We start from the raw sequence: 14,982 nt of genomic DNA on the forward strand, positions 1-14,982 counted from the left end.
TCCACGCAAGCGCTCTGCCTTGTTCATAAACTGAAACACAAGTTGAGATCCACCTGCTTAATATAATTCAGTGCTTGCAGTTTAGTGTGGTTATGGCTGATTTGTTTGATCTAGTGTATGAAAACTGTTTGTCATCTGCTACTTTACCTGATGTGGAGGGTTTGGGGACATCTGCACAGAGAGCAATATAGATCTCTGTGTTGTATTAGCTCATAATACACTAATTATCATGTGCTCTACTTTATTTCCTTTCTACACAGCCTGCCTCACTTCCCCAGGGGTTTCTCTGCACCAGGAAAAAAAACAGAAAGAAAAATGCAGTTTTCATCAAGAGTTCTGATGTTTCTAAAACAATGTTATCCCATGACTTCTTCCTGCCAGGCAGGCAATAAGAACTACATTGAATCACCTTGCAACTAAAACAGGTGTTGCTGGGGCAGAGGAATCCTGACATCTTCAAGAGCTGTCTTGTGGGGGTTCCTCTGTTTGATGCCATTAGAGGCACTCAGGAAAAGAAAGCACGTGGCCTCCCGGTTCGCTGGCCAGTTCTCTGCCTGCATGTCCAGGTCTCCTTCTCTCTGGTGGGAACCAGTGAGTCACGAAGCAGTGACCAGCATGTGCGTGAGTGTGGTCCCTGGGGGCACCCTTGGGGAGATGTGCACAACGTGTCAGGAGCTGAAGAGCCTTCCCAGGCATCACTCTTTAGTGCTACCCAATAATAAAGCAGGTTTTCCCCACAGCTGAGTGGTTCGAGCACTCTCATGTGCAATTCACTTTGCCAGTAGGTCTTTTCCCCCTAAAAACTCCATTTGATTCCTGAGAAGTGTTTTCAGTGAAACTTGACCGATGGTGTCTGTCACTGACATCTTGGGTGGGACCACTACCAGCTCCCAGGAGCACATCTCTCCTCATCCTCGCTGGGCTTTGAGGGAAGCACGTCAGTTCCTGATGGCAAAAGTCCCGTTAGCTTCAACAGGACAGCATCAGGCCTTTTGCATCTTCTGCTGTGCTGGTTTTCAACCGGTACCATCAGGCTGCAGCGATTAGCCCGTTCCTAAAACCAACTAAGAGAAACTGTATGTGATTGCCGGTGACATTGCAGCCTCTTCGTCTCACCTGGTTGGATGGAGGGGGAAAAGAAAAAAAAAAAAAAGAAAGGTTGTGCAAGTCTGAAATTGGCCACCTATCTCCTCAGACACAACATCTGTTTCCATGCAAGCAAGAAGAAAATGGGTGACTAACAGACAGCTCCGCTGCTCGGCAGCTGGTCCCTGGATCCTCCTCCGTGGTGCTAAATGTGTCCCTGGCAAACAGAAGGTTGAGATTTTAAATAAGGCATTAATGAAAATGCACTCTTTTCCTGCTTGTTGTCCCTTTAAATTCAGTTTCCATGGAAACGGGTCTGGAGAGGCTGCCTGGAGGGAGCCGGGAGAGATCTCTGCCTGGCGCCTTCCCCTCCGGGTTGCCAGCTGAGCCACCCCAACTGCCAGGCTTTTACAGAGGTTTTCACTATTGTCATTTACGCCTGGAATAGGAGTGATGGCTCCTCACGGATTCCTTCCCTAAGGAGTCCCGCGGTGGTCAGCCATGCTGCTGTTGCCTGCAGCTGAGCTGCTTGCAAGCAGAGCTCCTCTCCTTCCATCACCCGTCTGGCAGAGCGCAGGCTTGTCCGAACCCGCCATGACGCCGCCTCGCTGAAAATGTAATTCTTGTTAGAAACAGCCATTCCAGTGCTTTCTTCTTTATTAAAAGTGGCGGCAGGTGTGATCTGAGCATGCAGACTGAGCTGGCAGCTATGCCATTAATTCACTGTTTATCCTAGGGGAAAATCTGAGACCCCACCTGGAGTACTGCGTCCAGCCCTGGGGTCCCCAGCACAAGAAAGACATCGAGCTGTTGGAGCAGGTCCAGAGGAGGGACATGAAAATGGTCAGAGGGCTGGAGCACCTCTCCTGTGAGAACAGGCTGAGAGAGTTGGGGTTGTTCAGCCTGGGGAAGAGAAGGCTCCGGGGAGACCTTACAGCAGCCTTTCAGTACCTGAAGGGGCCTACAGGAAAGATGGAGAGGGACTGTTGACAAGGGCATGGAGTGATAGGACAAGGGGTAATGGCTTTAAACTAAAATAGGGTAGATTTAGATTAGATATAAGGAAGAAATTCTTTTAGGATGAAGGTGGTGAGGCACTGGCACAGGTTGCCCAGAGAGGTTGTGGCTGCCCCCTCCCTGGAAGTGTTCAAGGCCAGGTTGGATGGGGCTTTGGGCAACCTGATCTGGTGAAAGATGTCCCTCCCCACAGCGGGGGGGTGGGGGGGTTGGACTAGATGATCTTCGAAGGTTCCTTCCAAACAAAACCATTCTGTGATTCTAGGAAAATCTTATCACTGACCCCTCATTTTTGCCAGACTCATCACCAAGTTGTTTTACAGCAGGGTGTGGAACAGCACATATCCTGAAAAATGGCCTGAGAGCTTTTGGCTGCGGTCGAGGGTGTAGTGTTTCTTGGAGTTGCCAGAGGACCGTGCTGGGTACAGAGAGCGAGGCAGGATATGGCTGCATCCATACCTTGTTTGATACCCACCTGTGCCTCTGGGTTTCTCTTAGAGGGAATTCACTGGCTCGTTCTCAGAGACCCCAGGAACAAACTTTCCGATGTACAGCACAGAGAATGAGTGGAGTAGGACCCAAAAGCAAACTGTAAAGTGATGGTGTTTGTCTGTGTAGATCCACCCTTTTTCTAGGTGAACAAAATGTCTTAGACCTATAATATTTGGAGGTTGCACATTCCCACGAATGGTGGCTGGTTTTACTGCTGTTGAGATGCATCTGCTTCCATTTTTGTTAGCATTTGAGGAGATGCCCCTGGTGTGTCTGTGAAAGGTTGCCTTAATGAAATCTGAATGTTTAGTGGAAGCTGACTAACAGTGTAAGCTTCATCCACCCTCCCAGCTGAGTTCTGCAGACACGTACATTTCCAATGCAAAAGCAAAAGTAATTTTTAAATGTAATTAATCCTAATCAGAATAGTACAATGTTAGCTGTTGTTGCTTCAGACGTGCATAAAAGCATTGTCCTCCTTGGTTACCTAGATGCTTGCCTACAATTAGAAAGACAGAAAGACATCGGAGATCTAATACTGAGATCGTTTTCTGCAAGCCAGATGAGCAATGTCTTGCATATTGTACCAGAAATATTCTCTGCTTGCTGCTGGTGCAGTCTCAGACGGAGTATGACCTTCACTCTTGTGCAGCTGGACTTCAAGGCAGATGTAAACCCGTACCAGGGAGAATTCAGACAGCAACGGGCACGACCAGAGGTCTAGAAAATGTGACCTATGAGACAAAATTGAACAAACTGAGGTTGTTTAGAAGTGGAGACAAACCAAAGGGATACATCTCAGTGAAGGGATAAAGTGAAACTGCAGATAGGAAGGTAATGAAATGCTTTCTATGCCCACAATGCATAGAAGAGAAATAATGAGCTTGAACTGCAACAGGGGAAACAGTCTAGATGTTAGGAAAACTTGCCCAGCGATAGGGACAGAGTCATGAAATAGGGACATCGTGAGGTTATCTAAACCCAATACCCCCGTCTCAAAGCAGAACTGGCAGACGTTCTCTTCTGAGTTAAGACATTTTCAGTGTCTGAGATACCATCCCATCGTCGGACATCCTGATCCAACACTTCACCATGAGTGCTCTTTGTGGAAAGCTAAGCCTAATTCTTCACTTTTTATCCACGGTAAATGATTCACCTATTCTTTTTTCTTGCTTTTGTGACATTTGGGCACACTGAGATGCTTTGACCCCTTTCCCCGGAGCTGCTCCCCAGCCTGCTGCTTCCTGCCCACATGGGAGAGCAGAGTCATGGAGGCATCTCCTTCTCTCTCCAGACCGCTCCTCCATTTTCTCTAGATCATTTTGCATGCTCTTGCCGTTCTCCAGCGTGCTGGGAGAGAATAATTTGCCCGGCCGCCATGTTGCAGGTTCCCCGCGGCCGCGCCGGGGAGGGGACTCGAACCCGCGCACCCGCCACAGCGAGGGCTCCCCGTCCCGCCCTTCCCCCACCGCACTCCGCGAACGGAGGAGGTTTGTCTGCCGCGGGCCACCGTCTGCCGGAGGTGCTCTGCTGTGCGGGTCCGGGCGGGTACAGCGGCTGCGGGAGCAGGAAGAGCCGCTCGCGTGCGCCTTCTGTCCGTCCGTCCGTCCGTCCCGTCCTCCGCCTCGGCCCGGCCACCTGCCCCGCCATGAGCGAGAAGGGCGAGCTGGACCTCACCGGGGCCAAGCAGAACACGGGCATGTGGCTGGTGAAGGTGAGAAGCCGCCGGCGCTCCCCCGGGCCCGGCCCGACGCGGACTGTGGCGACCAGGCCTCCCCTTCCGTCCCCGCCCCGCCGTGCCCGGGATGGCGGGCGGAGGGGGGGGATCCCGCGGAAGAGGCCGGTGGGGAGCGGGGCCGTGCCTGGGGCGCGGGGGGAGCCCACGTCAGGCTTGGCCGGTGCCCCCGGGCAGCGGTTGCCCCCGTTTCTCTTCTCGTGTGTGCGGGGGCTGGGAGAGCAGCCACGCGTGGCGTCTGCCCGGGTAGCTGCTGGGAAAATGGCAGAAAACCGGGAAAACTGGGTTACCTTGGAGCTGTCCTTGGCTCAGGCGTTACTAGGGCTAACAAACGTGGTAGCGTAACTTTTATTTTCCCAAAACTCTGAGAGCCCGAGAAAGTTTGAGCACTTTGAGATTCACATCACTGTTAAAAAAACCCAAACAAAACCAAAACCAACAAACTAAAACACTAAGGAAAATGAAGTGTCTTGTCACTACAGCTCACCTTAGTGCTAGAGTAGTACAGCTGTAACCAGGCACTATGAAAAGCCATAAAGCTCATCAAATCAAACCCAAGCACCTGCCTGCTGGGGGTCCACGCTCACATCTGCTGCTGCTAACTGGGCCACTGTCACTTCCGCAGCTGTCTTCTGTCAAGATGGCTTGGCTGCTTCTGCTGGCAGCAACAAGCATTGGCTCAGGAAAGAGACTCCTAGCCCTGGCTCCTTTCTAGCCCCCTGTGGACGTGCCCCTGTTTTTCTAGACTTGTGTTCGTTCTGTCTGGAAGAAACAGTAGGTGCTGCCTCTTCTCCCTTTGGGGAGGGAGGAAACAGGCTCAGACCATCAACTTTAAAGAACCTGTGGAGACAGGGTAGTACCCAAATACTGGTCTTGGTTGGTGAGGGGGTGTCACACCATCATACTTCGACTGTCAAAACATCTTATTGTAGCCCTTTGAAATGGTGAGGAATTTCAAACTTTGCTGTGCGGAATTTCTGGTGGTGGGTAAGTCGCTGCATCTGGCTTCCTCTTTTGTACTGACACCTGAACATCTGGTTTCATGAAACCATAATGAACACTGCATAGTGCTCTAATTGTAATAGCTTATCCGGGACAGGGAATGTGAAAGCTGACAGTAGAAAGCTGCAGAAGCATATCCTGATACTAAGTGACAGAATGATAAAATGGCAGATGAAATGCACGTGCATAGAGAAAAACTATCCCAATACACAGCAATTTGGTCTCTGCTGGTTGTTGTTGTTAGAAAGGAGGTTTAGTTTCACAGTAGATGTGGATAATGTGACAATGTCACGTCAAAAGCAGATTCAACATTGGGCGTGATTACAAAAGGCACAGAGAACAAAAGGGAAAATATTATTATGCCATTGTATTCCCTGTATCCTGAATACTGTGTGTAGTTCTGGTCTCATCCTCCATCATGGAAAGTATACAGTAGATCCAAAACAGAACAGAGAAGGGGACCAGGGATGATCTGGGGCACAAGGAGTGGTGGCTGTGGAGGGAACTCGTAAATGTGTTACTACCTATCAGGCTGGCAAGATGATTGATTTGGAAATCTTACGGAGTTCTGTAAAGGAACAAGTAATGTCGCAGGTAGATAGGGAAGAGATGGGTAAGGAAGAGTCAGTTCTAACACAAGAATTAAGGGTGTGTCAAACTAATTCATCTGATGGGTCTCAGAGCAAACAAAGCAGGTACCATTTTGCACAATATGTAGTTAAGTTTTGGAACTTGTTGCAATAGGAAGTTGTGAATGTCAAATCTTCACAGAAGCTCAAAAAGCCATTAGACAAAATCAGGCAAGAAAATCAGATTGAGATATTAGAAATGAACATACTCCCATACCTCAAGGCTGCAGAGTCAAAGATCACAGGAATTGGAATAGCATGCTGGGGAAATACCTTTTCTTCTTACGTGCTCCTGCTCTTCTGTAAGTGCTGCTGTTGGCGGCACTTGGAGACAGGACACTGAACTTGCTTGTCCGTTAGTCTGATACAGTTTGATGGTTCTTGAAGCAAGCCAGGAATTTTCAGGCACGTCTGTGCTTCTGGTTGATGCCACTCTGTGAGCACAGGGTGCTGCCTGGTTTAATGAGACAACTAGACTGAAAGGAATGCTCCTCAAGTAAGTGTTAATGTAATCCTTCATGCATGTGCTCTGAATTTATAATTTGTCTCTCTTCTTGTATAATAAAAAATACAAAGTTGCTAACACAGATAGACCATAGCAAAGGATGTGCAGGACTCTATCTATCCTTTGAATTCCTTTAGACCTGAACTTAGAAACAACCATCCATGTTACTAGGACCTTCAATGCACTCAGAGGCATGACAGTGTGTAGCACCTGAACTTTTTATCTTCATTAGCTAGGATAACGAGGCTGAATTTATCCTTCCTTTGAGGGAGAGAGCAATCAGTTCTGCTGGAATAAAAAAACTTGGCTTATTTAATTTCCTTTTAGCATGTGGTATGCTACCACAGGAAGTATTCCAGAGAGACTACTTAACAGGCAATAAAAAAATGTAGTGATGAGTACTTTAGAAGCATGAGCAGTAAGAGGAGGTACCAGAAATCAAGTGAGTCACTTTAGTACAAACCCAGAAAGCAACTGGAATATTTTTTTCTGTGTTTTCAGTGAAAGATAAGACAGGGAAATATTATAAGAACTGTTGGTTATGTACTTGTGGTAAAGTGATGCCCATTTAGTGTTAGCGATTAGAATTGTTAATTTCTTGTTCCCTGTGTGATGGTTTGTTTTGTTCATTTAGTCTGCTGCATTGATCTATATTTAGAACAATGATATCTTTATATAATTTCTTTTTTTGTGTGTTCAAAGGAAGATGGAAACATAGAACCTGACATCAGCCTTACTGCATTTCTGATACAGCAATCTGTATGCAGTATGTACATAGAGAAAGGGCTAATTTAATTTCATACAGAAAATGGGAAGTAGTTTATTACAGACAGGGGCTGCTTGTGTGTTTTGTTCTAAAGGCAGATAGGAAGCTGTGAATAAGCTGAAGCGTGGAGCAGGGCCCTCATGTTGTACACTACCTGCAGGGTGCCTGGGTGTTTGTGTGATGTGAATAGCAAGAAGAAGACAGCAGTGTAAAGAGGTCTTGGAGTGATGCTACTTAGTATGACAGATTTCTTCTCGTGATTAAATTGTATGGATTTTTTGAGTGAAGAGTGTTCTTAGCTATGAATCTCAGAGTAAACGCTGCTGGTCTTGAAAACGTTCAGTACCCTTTCAGTATGGTAGGACCAACTGTCCACAAGTTGGTCTTTCTGTGGGTGTGTATTTTTCAAAATCCCGCTGTGGGATCTTTGAAAATTCTTTCTGCTCTGTAAAAGCAGGTCACTCTTGTTTTCTGTATGTTCTTTCAAGGAGTGTTAAGAGTTTGAAAACTAAGTGTTCTCTGTAAGTTAAATTTTTATCAAATTAAAAGAAAGTGGCAAATTAAGATGTCTGTAGTGTGTGAGACTTTATTTAATCTTTCCGTGATTGTTAACACCATTAGCATGGAGCTACCAAGTTTAGCACATGGTTTTGAGAGTGCCATCTGGTTTTAGCTGAAGTAACTGTATAACTAGAAGTCATCCTTTGATCATAGTCCTTCATAACCCTTTTTCTTTCTCTGCATAGCCCTTGACTGCAGATGGGCCAGCAGAAAGATGATTAATTCCACTATTTGAGACTGTTTCCCCTGGAGATGAAAGAAGTATGATTGATCTGCAAGGTCTTAATCTGAATAAATTTCCTGTCTGATTATATTATATAGCAAGTCAGTGATTTTAACAGCATGAGAGTCCTTCACTCCTTGTCCACTCATATTGAATGTGTGTCTACCTTATTACGTGGCAGTATAAATTAGATACGGATTAGGTGCGAGCACATAATATTTCTGTTGAGTCAGGTGGGGCACATGTCATAGCATTTATCTTGGCTTTAGAAAGGAAATGATATCTGATCTGGCATGAAGTCCGCTGTAGAGAATTACCACTTTGAAAACTGTAGAAGGAATGTATATCAAGAGATTGTGCCAACTCATGGCTTTCTGTTATGCATTGTTGCATTTTTGACCCAGTGTTTGGACTTTATGGAAACCTGGACTGACATTTAGTTTGGCTGAGCAGTCAGAGGACATCTGGATTTTCTAGCTATTCCATAGTACTGCATGGGGTGCCATGAGACTAAAGGAAAGTGCTGAACACCAGTACCAAGGTGTTTCCTGGCTTTTTTTTGGAGAACAGGTAAATGCAAGGTTAGTGTTAAATTCATTTGAGCTTTAAGAAGTTAGCAGGTTGCTGTTTGTCAGCAAGTCCCTGGAACAGGCACTTCGCTGCCTCAGCTGTGCAGTGAAACTTGGCTTAGTTTTATTCTATGCAGGCAAAAATCAGATTACAAAGTGCATCTTTGCTGCCTGAAACAGAAAATACCACAGGCAGAGCTTAGTAGGTTTCTCTTTCTCACTGGTGATGTCTCACACCATTTTTCTACGTGGGCACAGATGTTTTCGGTAGCTGTGGACTGTGTGAGCCGGAATAAACTTTGCTGTACCAGTAAAGAACACTGCTGTAAAATTAAAGAATGTAGACTTGTCCTGAGTGTATGAAAAAAAAGATACAAAATTCCTGCATCAGAATACTTCTTTAGTATGTGGCGTTGGAACAGTAAATGATTTTCCCTTTAACAAGTCACTGTTTTGCTAGACACTGGGACTACTGTAGGTCTTTAAGATGATGTTCTCCCAGCAACTGCTACATCCTTACTAGAAAGAAAGGGGTTTATAGGAAGTAGTAGCTTCTATTCAACTGCTTTCAGCTATTTTCTTTTGAAAAAAAATCTGTGATTTCCATATCACTTGAACATCTTATAGTTCATTTTAAATAGTCAGATGTGAGATTGTCCTTATTGCCTCAGGTTTGTATTCCATCTCTTGATGTGCCACAGTACTTCTACATCTAATAGCTTGTGTGTAGGGGGGAAATTGCTCCAATCTCACATTTGTTGTACTAATGTGTCATGTTCAGTCTTTATAAAAAGCCATCACAGAAAAGACAGTCATAACTGCTGAGTGGTGGGGAAAAACCTGTGATCTGCAAATCTATGTGATCTGCAAAACATTGCACTCTGCGCTGATAACCGATTGAGCTGGCTTCTTGCAAGGAAAGGTAGACATGGCTAGAACTGATGCCATGCAGCGGAGCGGAGAAGATAGAGAAGTTCCTCATTCCTCTGGGGCTAAACTGAGAAGCTTGAAGTGCCTCACCAGAGCTGGACACATGGACAGGTGGGCTGAGCTCCTCTCTGGGGCAGTGTGGCGGTGACCACCAGCCCAGGCCACCTTTCGAAGTCCTGGGGAACTGTGCGCTCGTACAAGTGCTCAGATTTATAGGCATTCATCAGCAATAGCACCGTATATTGAAACAAACACTTAACCTTTTGATTTCACAGAATAAATGTTGTTTGTAATCTTTAAGTTTGCCTGGTCTTTAAGGAGAACTGGGGTAAGTGCTGAGCACTGGACACCTTCTGCCAGCATTACTGTCCCAGAAAAAAGTGCTGTTGTTGGTGCTGCACGCAGGTGTGCGTGCATTGTCACATCTGGGACATGTCTGGGAGTCAGGAGTGTGGGCGTGCGCCATGGAAGAGCCAGCTGTTGGGGTCTAGTTTGCCTGGCTGTAGTTAGCTGGTACTTTTTTTGGCCAGAAAGTGGAGAGAGGCAGGCTGTGATTTCAACTAGCACTACTTTCATGGGAAAAGAGGAAAAATGGGTCGGCTTGGAAAGCCAGCTTCCAGCTTATTTGTTGGTTAAGTAGGCACCTTTACTGTCCATCGTGAGCCCAAGTCACCTGATGCTGCAGATACCAAAACCTTTGTAACTGAAGGAATTCGTGTGTAGGTGAGTCAACATCACTGGAGCAGCTTTTATTCCTTGGATGTATCGGGTTAAGCAGGCCTGCTTGTTCCTGTCCCTGCACTGACCTCTGCTTTGTGTAGCTGTTAAGGGAAATGGATTGGGGAGCTTCTTTGGTTGTTCTACCTGCTAAATATAAAATCAGCACAGCTAAACACATAGAAGTCCCCCACACCTCCCAGCCAGATCTGTCTGCTCTTTCTACATACTGACCAGCTGCACAAAGGCTTTTCCCAATACAGTGGAGGGGTGGGAATGAGTGATGGGAGGCAGATCTGCCTAGGGTACTTGTGCTCTTGGAGAAGTGGACATCTGGTGGGAGTAGGGCTGTGGTTCACTGCTCAATGCGTCTGAGGTTCCCAAACTATAAGCCTTCCTTTCACAGCACCTTTTTGGTCTCTGAGTTGTAATTGCCTAACTTCTCATTGTTGTGGTTGTGTGGTTTGGTTGTTTTCTTTTTTCCAGAGAGATGCTGATTTCTAATGAAATTTTAAAAGTATAGTTTTACCTGATAAAATTATGGGCACTCCTAAGTTTAAGAAAATGATGCTGATCTTTTCTTGCCTTTCATGAGTAGATACTAGTATTTGAGATTCAAGGCATAAGATTTTTTCCACATTTGGGAAATTTAGGACTTTACATTGGCCTTACTTTTGTGCTACATTGTTCTCTTTGCTCTCCCTAACAGAAAACATATATAACAGCTTGAGAAGTGGGCCCATGTGAACCTCATGAGGTTCAACAAAACCAAGTGCAAGGTCCTGCACCTGGGTCAGGTCAACACCTCCTGTCAATACAGGCTGGGGGATGAATGGGAGCAGCCCAGAGGAGAAGGACTTGGGGGTATTGGTAGAAGAGAAGCTGTACATGACCTGGCAATGTGCTCTTCCAGCCCAGAAAGCCAACCGTGTCCTGGGCTGCATCAAAAGCAACATGACCGGCAGGTTGAGGGAGGTGATCCTGCCCCTCTGCTCTGCTCTTGTGAGACCCCACCTGCAGTACTGTGTCCAGCTCTGGGATCCCCAGTACAAGAAAGACATGGAGCTGTTGGAGAGAGTCCAGAGGAGGGCCACAAAGCTGATCAGAGGGCTGGAGCACCTCTCCTGTGAGGACAGGCTGAGAGAGTTGGGGTTGTTCAGCCTGGAGAAAAGAAGGCTCCAGGGAGACCTTATTGTGGCCTTTCAGTACCTGAAGGGGCCTACAGGAAAGCTGGAGAGGGACTGTTTATCAGGGAGTGTAGTGATTGGACAAGAGGTAATGGCTTTAAACTAAAATAGGGTGGATTTAGATTAGATATAAGGAAGAAATTCTTCAAAATTCTTTACTGTGAGGGTGATGAGGCACTGGAACAGGTTGCCCAGAGAAGTTGTGGCTGCCGCCTCCCTGGAAATGTGTGCAAAGCCATGTTGGATGGGGCTTTGGGCAGCCTGGTGTAGTGGAGGGTGGGTGTCCCTGCCCATGGCAGGGGCATTGGACCTAGATGATCTTTGAAGGTCCCTTCCAACCCAAACCATTTTGTGATTTTATATTGTCTACTACATTTAGCTCACACTTTATTCTGAAATGGTCAGGGTAAAAGCATTTAAAATACGTACACATTCACAATTTATATACAGTTTTTAAATCTGCTTTTCTTGAAAAATCTCTCTTCTTTTCTTAGGTCCCCAAATACTTGTCACAGCAGTGGAATAAAGCTTCTGGAAGAGGTGAAGTGGGAAAACTAAGGATTGCCAAGTAAGCCTTTACTGTAACTTTATTGGTTGCAATTCTTAGAAGAAGTTACCTGAAGTAAAATAGATTACATTGCACCTCTGTTTCTTGCAAACACTGTGCGTATTTCTCTGATACCTGAATTGTACTTGCTTATGTAGTGGTTGTGAATATGAAATTATACTGGAGAGTTGCTGTATCCAATTACATGATTTGATTTCTTAAACCCAAGAAATATGCACATCTAACTGGAGAATTTTCTTCAACTTAAATGTGCTATTTTGCTGCTTCTGTTCTCACCTGCTGACTTTTCCCATTTATTCGTGGGCATCAGCATAACAAAAAAAAATTGAGCAGCTCAGGAGTGCAAATGAGTAACAAAACTAGAATTTGAACTTGCTTTTTTATCAGGGAAGGTAAACTTGTGGAATTAGATTATGGAAACTAAAACATTAAATATTTTCTTTTGCAGAAATCAAGGAAGAACAGAAGTAAGTAATTACTAAATACAAAGGCTGTGAACATGTTATATTTTGAATTCTAACAATTGTTTAGAACATGCTGGATTCTAATGTCACATATTTTTTGTTACACCTGTAATGAAGCACTTTACCACACAATCAGGAGGAGAGAATTCTGTTTGTAGCTCTACCCATAGATTTTCTGTGGGACTTTCATCAGATCTCTGTTTCCTAAGTTTGTTTACTCATCTGTAAGTAGCAATCATAGCAGTGACCTTCTCTCTAAACATTTTGAGATGTGTTAGTGCAAAAAGCTGTCTGAGAACTAAGGAGGATGATAAAGCAAAAAAAGTTTGAGGTGGTGGGTATCGATTTCAGAAAGTATTCTGTCTTGTTTGGAATTTGGTCTTACTAAATATAAAGCAACTTGAAGGTTTTTCTGCATGCAAAGGTAAGTGCTTTTGTTAGCAGCCTCAGTGAATTATAGTAACTGCCTGTATCTTTTACAGGAGATAAAGAAAATTGCATTAGTTAGAATTACTTCAAATACCATGTATATCTGTCACTGAACTGGAAGAAACTGTGGACAAAAAAATGGCAGGGAAGCAAGATGCATTTGCCATTTGATAACCTGGCCAAACTCCTTTTAGAATAAGCGGAGAGAGTTCTCCTGGAGGTTTGGATGTTTGATTGTACTCTTCTAGGCTGGAACACAAGCCAACCTCCCTAATTTTGTGAGCCCCACACCAAAATCTTGATTTGATGAGAGCCACAAAGTGCATTTTGCAGTCTGTGTAGAGCCAAGCGGTAAGGAACGCCATGAGAACAGGTGGCTTCCCAGGGACCCTGTTGCTGCACGGCAGAGTGAGGCTGAGCTGGACATACAGGAAAAGCACACAGTGCTGGTCTGAAATGTCCCTCGTCAGCTTTCTTGCTGTGTCCTGCGGCTAGGGATTCTGGTTACCCAGATCGCTCAGCTCCGGTATTGGGCATACAATGTACACATAGCAAAGGAGTTGTATTTGAACCCTTCCTGAGCTGCATATAATTCAGGAGTTCCCAGGCTGATAACACTTGTTGTGGTACATTAACACTTTTTCTGGAACTCAGCTGGCTGTGTGAACCATTTTAAAGCACTCATAGTGAACAACATCTGAAAATCTATTATGCCTTATATTTTTATAAGTAAAAATCAAATTGTTCTCTGACTTCAGGAGGAAGTAATTTACAACTCTTTAAAAAGATGAGTAAATTTTATTAAGTACTTGAAAGCTTTTAATTTTGTATTTCGACAAGAGATCAATGTAGTAAGACTCTTATCCCACTCTTCATGGTTTTGAAATGGAAATGTGCTATGCTACTTGTGTTTTTTTTTCTCTTTTTGTTTCCCCATAACTTGTAAAGCTGTGTAATTGAGTCTGTTTAGTAACACTGTGGTAATTGTGACTGTTAGGTGTCATTTACTTTGAATGAAGAGCTTGCAAGCATCAATGATATTGGAGGAAAACCTGCTTCAGTCAGTGCACCAAGGGAACATCCATTTCTTTTGCAAAGTGTGGGAGGACAGACCTTAACAGTGTTCACAGAAAGTTCAGTAGGTAAGTTAGAATTAAAGTTATTTGTTACGGTTCCAGTGTACATGATTTCAAAACTGAACACTGTAAAGGCCAGAAGACTCAGAAGTCAGATTTTGGCTCTGTTTTGTTGTTATCTGCATACATAACTCTGTTGTACTTCTTTTGTGTGTGTCTCTTTTCTTCATATGATTTAGCAACTAATTTAAATTCTCCATATAAGGTTATCATGTACATTTGAGCTGTAGGTCTGCTGAAGAGAACAGAGAGAGCATGGAGTGCATTACATTGTGTATTCCCCTTTAGGGTTTTCACTGGAAAAAATGTTTTTGTGTTCCCATGTGCTTTTGGGATCAACTAATATTATTTTTTTTTCTTCTTGAATTGGTCTCTGCTGTGAATATAGTTTTATAAGAATGCTGTTTCTTCCTCTGTCCAGTTGAACAGATCCATTTTAGCAATAAACACATCTCTTCACCACATTTTCTTGAAGTATATATGCATATATACGGTTTAAGTGTGTTAAAGCTTAATAAGGTCATAATACCAAAAAGTGCAGTATTAAGGTTATAATTTTTCTCACTGGATTTCAACTGTTTGGCCTGCTTTAAGTTCAGCTCAGTAGCTGTATGCGTGACTAGGATATTCAAGATCATATGTCCTAAATTGCACGTTAGACTTTATGGGACATGGTAGTGTTACACTGTACAAGAAGTTCAGCAGACTGCCTTCTGTGTAACTCCTGTGCGCTCCAAGGTTTTCTACTGAAATTACACGGTTGTGTTCTGGATATTAGAAAGAGAAGGAAGGTGTCTGCAGAAGGTATCTCAGTTTCAGGCACTTAGGTTTTGGTGTCCCCAGAAGACAAATAATAATATTTTTTTGATAGCTCTGCCTTCTGTGGGGTAGAAAACTACAGTGTGACCAGCTTCTGATATTCTGATGTTCATAGGCTGGCAAGTAATTGCTCTGATGGCAGTGTGG

The 14,982-nt window shown here is 44.5% G+C and overlaps 1 protein-coding gene across 2 annotated transcripts in view; it reads left to right on the plus strand.

Moving 5' to 3' along the window:
* The first annotated feature begins 4,110 nt into the window (after positions 1-4,110).
* GTF2F2 (general transcription factor IIF subunit 2) overlaps positions 4,111-14,982 on the plus strand; it is a 97,989-nt gene continuing 87,117 nt past the window's right edge. The window contains exons 1-4 of one of the 2 annotated variants that reach the window (XM_075741808.1): positions 4,111-4,309; positions 11,914-11,987; positions 12,436-12,454; positions 13,878-14,022. In XM_075741808.1, coding sequence (XP_075597923.1) covers positions 4,244-4,309; positions 11,914-11,987; positions 12,436-12,454; positions 13,878-14,022 — 304 coding nt within the window. In that variant the 5' untranslated portion in view covers positions 4,111-4,243. The remainder of the gene's footprint in view (positions 4,310-11,913; positions 11,988-12,435; positions 12,455-13,877; positions 14,023-14,982) is intronic. The other variant, XM_075741807.1, reaches the window with a different exon arrangement.

Source organism: Balearica regulorum, chromosome 1 (assembly GCF_011004875.1).
Source record: "Balearica regulorum gibbericeps isolate bBalReg1 chromosome 1, bBalReg1.pri, whole genome shotgun sequence".
NCBI lineage: Eukaryota > Metazoa > Chordata > Aves > Gruiformes > Gruidae > Balearica > Balearica regulorum.